This window comes from Staurois parvus, unplaced genomic scaffold, assembly GCF_062004578.1.
Source record: "Staurois parvus isolate SC_StPar_1 unplaced genomic scaffold, SC_StPar_1.0 ptg000827l, whole genome shotgun sequence".
Taxonomy (NCBI): Eukaryota; Metazoa; Chordata; class Amphibia; order Anura; family Ranidae; genus Staurois; species Staurois parvus.
The window spans coordinates 30,001-37,500 of record NW_028318623.1 but is presented as its reverse complement, the minus strand read 5'-3'; the positions used below and the strand labels follow the sequence as shown (position 1 = coordinate 37,500).

The window sequence follows — 7,500 nt, the reverse complement described above, 5'->3', positions numbered from 1 at the left end:
GGATTGTCATTGTGGGTTTCAGGCTTTACGCTAACAACCCAAAAAAAAAAAAAAAAAAATCTATTGCAGCAAGTGGATTTGGGCGAACGGCCAGCCATACAGCGCCAGGCACCCGTCAGCGAACAAGAATGGGAATCTCACATTGATTCTGAAGGGCGAGTGATGGATGTGGACGGACTGAAGAAGAAGATATTTTCTGGGGTGAGTCCTGCTGGGGAGAAGAGATTAGGTCTTAACACTGCAGCATCCACTGCAGACCCTGCACTTCCATCTTTGCACGCAAGATGGGGCTGTTCCCCTGCAGAGGAATAGCAAAAAAAAAAAAAAAAAATTCATTGCAGATATATTGAAGCACATGGGGATCTATTCAATTAAATATGTGTTATTCATTTGATTTTTAGGGCTTATGCTCGGCACTACGGAAAGATGCCTGGAAGTTTCTTCTGGGTTATTATCCATGGGACAGCACAGCAGAAGAAAGGAAAGCTTTAGTCCGTAGGAAAACGTAAGCCTGTGTGCATACTGCATCATTGTGTGCGCCCTCTACTGGATAACATTGTCACTACAGCATTTCTCCTGCTCAACTGTCCTTTTTTTGCAGACTCTGAACAGAGCTGACATATGGTGTTAGGTCCGGAGATGCACTTTTTTTTCCAAGGGGTGGGTGGAAAGAGAACAGTGATGGATGTACTTTGTCGCTTGGTGGATAGTTCATCCTAAACAGATTTCAATACACTCTATAAAAGCAGTTTAAAAACAGATAAAGAGAAATTGTGGCTTATTATTATTATACAGGATTTATATATTATTATTATTATTATACAGGATTTATATATTATTATTATTATACAGGATTTATATATTATTATTATTATTATAATACAGGATTTATATATTATTATTATTATACAGGATTTATATATTATTATTATTATACAGGATTTATATATTATTATTATTATTATAATACAGGATTTATATATTATTATTATTATACAGGATTTATATATTATTATTATTATACAGGATTTATATATTATTATTATTATACGGGATTTATATATTATTATTATTATTATACAGGATTTATATATTATTATTATTATACAGGATTTATATATTATTATTATTATACGGGATTTATATATTATTATTATACAGGATTTATATATTATTATTATTATACAGGATTTATATATTATTATTATTATACGGGATTTATATATTAATATTATTATTATTATTATACAGGATTTATATATTATTATTATTATACGGGATTTATATATTATTATTATACAGGATTTATATATTATTATTATTATACGGGATTTATATATTATTATTATTATACGGGATTTATATATTATTATTATACAGGATTTATATATTATTATTATTATACAGGATTTATATATTATTATTATTATACAGGATTTATATATTATTATTATTATACAGGATTTATATAGCACCAACAGTTTGTTCAGCGCTTTACAATATAACGGGAGACAATACAGCAACAATACAGTTCAATACAAGAGGGTTTGGGAGGGCCCTGATCCTGGAAGCTTACATGAGCTTTATGACGGAAGGCGAATCACAAGTTGATTTTTTGTCTTGTAAATTATTGATATTTTTGCTTTCTGTGCCTGGAGGTCAGATATAGTAGTTTTCAGTGCAGGACTTCCAGCACCAAGAACTAGTGTGAGTTCTGTAGTCTCTACATCGGGGGTCTCCAAACTTTCTAAACAAAGAGCCAGTTTATTGTTCTTCAGACTTTAGAAGAGCCAGACTGTGGCCAGTGGGAGTAGAAAATAGCATAACAATGCCCCATTGTTTGTGTCAGTGAGAGGAATAGTGCCCCATCATTGGTGTCAGTGGGAGGAATAATGCCCCATCATTGGTGTCAGTGGGAGGAATAGTGCCCCATCGTTGGTATCAGTGGGAGGAATAGTGCCCCATCGTTGGTATCAGTGGGAGGAATAGTGCCCCATCATTGGTGTCAGTGGGAGGAATAGTGCCCCATCATTGGTGTCAATGGAGGAATAGTGCCCCATCATTGGTATCAGTGGGAGGAATAGTGCCCCATCATTGGTGTCAGTGGGAGGAATAGTGTCCCATCATTGGTGTCAATGGAGGAATAGTGCCCCATCATTGGTATCAGTGGAAGGAATAGTGCTCCATCATTGGTGTCAGTGGGAGGAATAGTGCCCCATCATTGGTGTCAAAGGGGGGAATAGTGTCCCATCATTGGTGTCAGTGGGAGGAATAGTGTCCCATCATTGGTGTCAGTGGGAGGAATAGTGTCCCATCATTGGTGTCAGTGGGAGGAATAGTGTCCCATCATTGGTGTCAGTGGGAGGAATAGTGCCCCATCATTGGTATCAGTGGGAGGAATAGTGCCCCATCATTGGTGTCAGTGGGAGGAATAGTGCCCCATCATTGGTGTCAAAGGGGGGAATAGTGTCCCATCATTGGTGTCAGTGGGAGGAATAGTGTCCCATCATTGGTGTCAGTGGGAGGAATAGTGCCCCATCATTGGTGTCCGTGGGAGGAATAGTGTCCCATCATTGGTGTCAGAGGGAGTAATTATTACCCTTTGTTAATGTCAGGGGAAGGAATGGTGCCCCAAGGGCCAGATAAAGGCGAGCACAGCGCATGGTTTGGAGATCACTGCTATACATTAAAGCAACCCCCAAACACCTGACATTCTCCTACCTAAAAACTTATAGTGGGATTAAACGTAAAGATTGAAAAACGACAGACAGGATTTTCATGACAGAAGAAACCCTAGGGGGGAGGTTTACTAAAATGAGCGCACACAGAGTCTAATGCAGCTGTGCATGGGAGCCAATCGGCTTCCAGGTTTTATCATGAAAGTTTAATTGAATGAGCTGAAGTTAGAAGCTGATTGGCTGCTATGCACAGTTGCACCAGATTCTGTGTGTGCTAATTTTAGTAAATCTCCCCCAGTTGGTCAATTCTGTCCTAACTGCGTTCTGTCAATTTTTTTTTTTGGGTGGCAGTTTAATTCCCCGATAACGCCTAACCTCTAAAAAAAAAGTCCATAACACTTCATTTTCCCCTCAACACATAACCCATTCTTACCACACAACCCTCCCCCCCAATCCCTACACCTAAAGCCGTAATATACCCAACACCAAAAGACGTATTAGCAGATTTAAATACACCAACAAATTGAAGCCAGACTTCAGCTCACACTTTATCAAAATCAACAGTTTTTTTTTTCCTTATGGGATAAAGGTTTTACATAAATAGAAGGTGATCATTGTAAGCACCCCTGTCAGTGGTAAATAGTTTATTTCATCCCTCTAACTGCTATATCTGCAGAACAGCTTGTTCTTTTGAAAAACAACAGACTTACTCTGCAGATCATCATGTGAAAATAAGGGAATGAAAGCCTAAAAAAGAAAACTAATGCAGCCATCATATCGAAGAATTCTTAAGCTACAATATAATAAATGTTTGCTTTTGAGTTTAATACTGTAATGCAACACCTAAAATAAACCCTTAACACTTCACTTTCTCCCCCAATTTTTTAACCCCCCCCAAAAAGTGTAGCGCTAACCTAACCCGTGAACTAGGCCCTTACACTTATTAACCTGTATTCTGTCCTCTCATCCAATCATGTGCTTGGATCATTCCTTGCATTAAGGTAAACATATCACCCCTCTCCCTATTTCCGCTGTGCCTGGCACAAGCCCTAGCCTCCCATCTTCAATTTTCCCCCTTCCCCACCTGATCCAGAGCTGTGCCTGTCTGCAGTGGATCTCTCCTCTCACTTCCTGGTCTTGCATGCTTTGCTGTGGTGGAGGAGCAGGGGCAGGGCTGAGCCTCGCTGTCTGTGTCTATGGCTGCAGGCAGCGCAGCTGAAGCCCGCAGGTGTGCCACCACAGGAAGCAGCTTCCGATGGTGGCACACCAAGAACAGGAGGACCCAGGAGTGGTGGTTGAGGATCCAAGAAGAGGGGGTTTAGAGCCACTTTGTGCAGTCCCATTGCACAGAGCAGGTCAATACAAACCTTTTTGTTATTTAAATAAATTAACTTTACATTTACAATCACTTTAAAACAATTTCCCCCCTTGATCCAGAGCTGTGCCTGTCTGCAAGTGGCTTTCTCCTCTCACTTCCTGGTCTCACATGCTTTGCTGTGATGGAGGAGCAGGGTCAGGGCTCATCCTCGCTGTCTGTGTCTATGGCTGCAGGCAGCGCAGCTCAAGCCCGCAGGTGTGCCACCATAGGAAGCAGCTTCCGGTGGTGGCACACCAAGAACAGGAGGACCCAGGAGTGGTGGCAGAGGATCCAAGAAGAGGAGGTTCAGGGCCACTCTGTGCAGTTCCATTGCACAGAGCAGGTAAATAGAAACCGTTTTGTTATTTAAATAAATTAAATTTACAATCACTTTAAAACGTTTTCCCCGCTTCCCCACTTGATCCAGAGCTGTGCCTGTCTGCAAGTGGCTCTCTCCTCTCACTTCCTGGTCTCACATGCTTTGCTCTCTGTGTCTATGGCTGCAGGCAGCGCAGCTCAAGCCCGCAGGTGTGCCACCATAGGAAGCAGCTTCCGGTGGTGGCACACCAAGAACAGGAGGACCCAGGAGTGGTGGCAGAGGACCCAAGAAGAGGAGGTTCAGGGCCACTCTGTGCAGTTCCATTGCACAGAGCAGGTAAATATAAACCTTTTTATTTGTTATTTAAATAAATTAACTTTACAATCACTTTAAAACTTCTTGTTTCTTGTAATAAAAAGTGATTGACACTGTCCTAGGTGAAAGGTTAACAAAGGAACTCTGTGCTGCAATGTAAGAAGGCTTACTGTTCAGCCTTTAAGATTTTAAGTGCTTGAAGGAGCAGCTTTCTGATCAGTGCCAACTGGAGATTTGATATTTATCTGTCATTACCGAAATCTCTGCACCAAGTTCATAATAGAAGTAGAGTAAATCACTTCGTAATGGACTTGGATGGTGGGTAGAGAAAAAAATCTTGCCTTTAGATAAGAGGAGAGTGAGGGCTAATCTGCCTTGCTAGCATTTACCAAAAAAAAAACAAAAAAAAAAAAAACGAAAATAAGATGTTAAGCAGCCATTAATGTCCCTTACTGTATTCTAATCCCGAAAATGACGGCTTAACAGAGAAAAGTACATTATGGCCCTATGTACTTAGAAATGCAGTACATTACCCCTGATCTGTAATGGAGCAAACTTTAAAGTCCATCTCCAGCAAAAAAAAAAGTTTTCCCATGCAGTGGGGCTGTGCCTGAACTGCTTGGGTTAAATGCTCGTTTTTTTTCTAGTGGGATAGAGTGGAAAAATACTTACTTAATTCTTTGATCCTCCCGGCGCAAGATCGGTCTGGCACCCCCGCCCTCAAACAGTTTTGAATAGTGGACTGCTCCTGATGTCATCAAGTCCAGTGCAGGCTCTATAGTCCAGGAACAGTTCACCACTTGTCTGTGGGGGAGTGCTGTTTTCCAGAGGATTGAAGAATCAGGTGAGTATAACCTCCTCAGTCCTCAGTCCTATGCAAAACAAGCCATTGACTCGTGCAGTGCGAGCGACTGCATGGGAAAACTTTTTTTTGTGTGTTTTCCCGGAATTGGGGTTTAGGATTGGCCTCTATGGTTGCTAGCACACTGGCTGAAGAAAACAGTCTGGAGCTACAGGCAGGCACCTAGATAGGTGAAGATGGAGCGTTGTCAGTTATTTCCTATGGACTTGGCACAGGCCTTACCCTCCTATCTTCAACTCAACATCCAAACTAAAGCCTTTGTCTGATTGTCTTCTGGGGGATCAGGTGGGAATGTATTATTTTTTTGCCTTTCTTTGGATTATCTGTAGGTTTAAGATTTTATTATTTTTACTACAGGTACTTTTATAGCCCTGTCAATATACACAGTGATTGAGATATATATATATATATATAAATAACATTCACATCAGTCCCTAACTCTTACCCCTGGTTCACATGTATGCGTCCGTTGAATGGACTCCCGTGCCCCGTGACATGCAGGAAAGAAGTCTCTGCACTCGGTTCCCAGTACAGCTGCGTTTTCCAGTGCGGGCTGAGTGTCGGGTTTTTCTTCATGCAATCACTGCCAGCAGCTATAGCCTCCAGCAGTGATCATTGCATTCTGATGGAAGGGAAAGCTTGCGCTATCAGAATACAATAGTGTAGCGGGAGGTATTCCCCCATCAACACTGACTGTCAATTGTCAATTTTTTTTTTGAGTGACCATGGGTTGAAGGAAAGAAAATTGCATTATCTATGACTTGCTTAACCCTAGGCTCACATCTATGCGGCCGTGCAGGCCGCGTTTTGGTGCGTGCACGAGAGCCCATTCATTTAAATGGACTCCCGTGCCCCGTGACACGCAGGAAAGAAGTCCCTGCACTTCTTCTGAAAACGCAGCCCGCACTGGAACCTCGGTTCCCAGTACGGCTGCGTTTTCCAGTGCGGGCCGGGTGTCGGGTTTTTCTTCATGCGATCACTGCCAGCAGCTATAGCCTCCAGCAGTGATCACTGCATTCTGATGGAGGGGAAAGCTTGCGCTGTCAGAATACAATAGTGTAGCGGGAGGTATTCCCCCCCATCAACACTGACTGTCAATTGTCAATTTTTTTTTTGAGTGACCATGGGTTGAAGGAAAGAAAATTGCATTATCTATGACTTGCTTAACCCCCAGTTCACATCTATGTGGCTGTGCGGGTCGCATTTTGCGCGAGCACAAGAGCCCATTCATTTGAATGGACTCCCGTGCCCCGTGACACGCAGGGAAGAAATCCCTGCACTTCTTCTGAAAACGCAGCCCGCACAGGAACCTTGGTTCCAGTACGGTTGTGTTTTCCAGTGTGGGTGGCGTGCCATTCCTCTGTGCGGGTGGTGCGGCTGCACGGATTTTTTAATGCGGATCCGCAGCGCCACCACCCGCACAGATGTGAACCTAGCCTTAAGGAGCTTACAATCTAAGGTCCCCAACTCCTCATATTCATACACACTATGACCAGTTTAGACAAGAGCCAGTTACCTACCAGCAAGTCTTTGGAAGGTTGGAGGAAACCGGAGTACCCAGAAGAAACCCACGGGGAGAACGTGCAAATGCCAGGCAGGTAGGGCCATGGTTGAGATTCTAACCAACGACCATAGTGCTGCCAGGTAGAAGCGCTAACCACTTAGCACTGTGCTGCCTCTATATGTAAATATGTGACTTGAATGGGCCTAAATAAATCTATAACTGCATGGATCTATATTCAGTCTGGTGAAAAGTGCTTCTTTACGGCTGCAACCACAATGTGGTCAGCTGCAGGATGGTTATAGATTTATTTGGGTCCATCCATGACCTTTTCTGAGCCCTGATGAAGGAGAAAGGTTGTAGCCCCCAAAAACATGTTGGCTTTTTTTTTTTTTTTTTTTATGGTTGAAGTGTGAACTGTTAGAATTTTTCTTGGTCTCTTTGATTTTATGGTCTCCTGTAGATTTG

The 7,500-nt window shown here is 42.3% G+C and overlaps 1 protein-coding gene across 2 annotated transcripts in view; it reads left to right on the top strand.

Moving 5' to 3' along the window:
* The window catches only part of TBC1D17 (TBC1 domain family member 17), an 84,596-nt gene that overhangs the window by 49,342 nt on the left and 27,754 nt on the right, over nt 1-7,500 (top strand). For both annotated transcript variants that reach the window (XM_089655149.1, XM_089655148.1), the window contains exons 8-9: nt 70-201; nt 402-505. In XM_089655149.1, the coding sequence (XP_089511275.1) occupies nt 70-201; nt 402-505 (236 nt within the window). The remainder of the gene's footprint in view (nt 1-69; nt 202-401; nt 506-7,500) is intronic.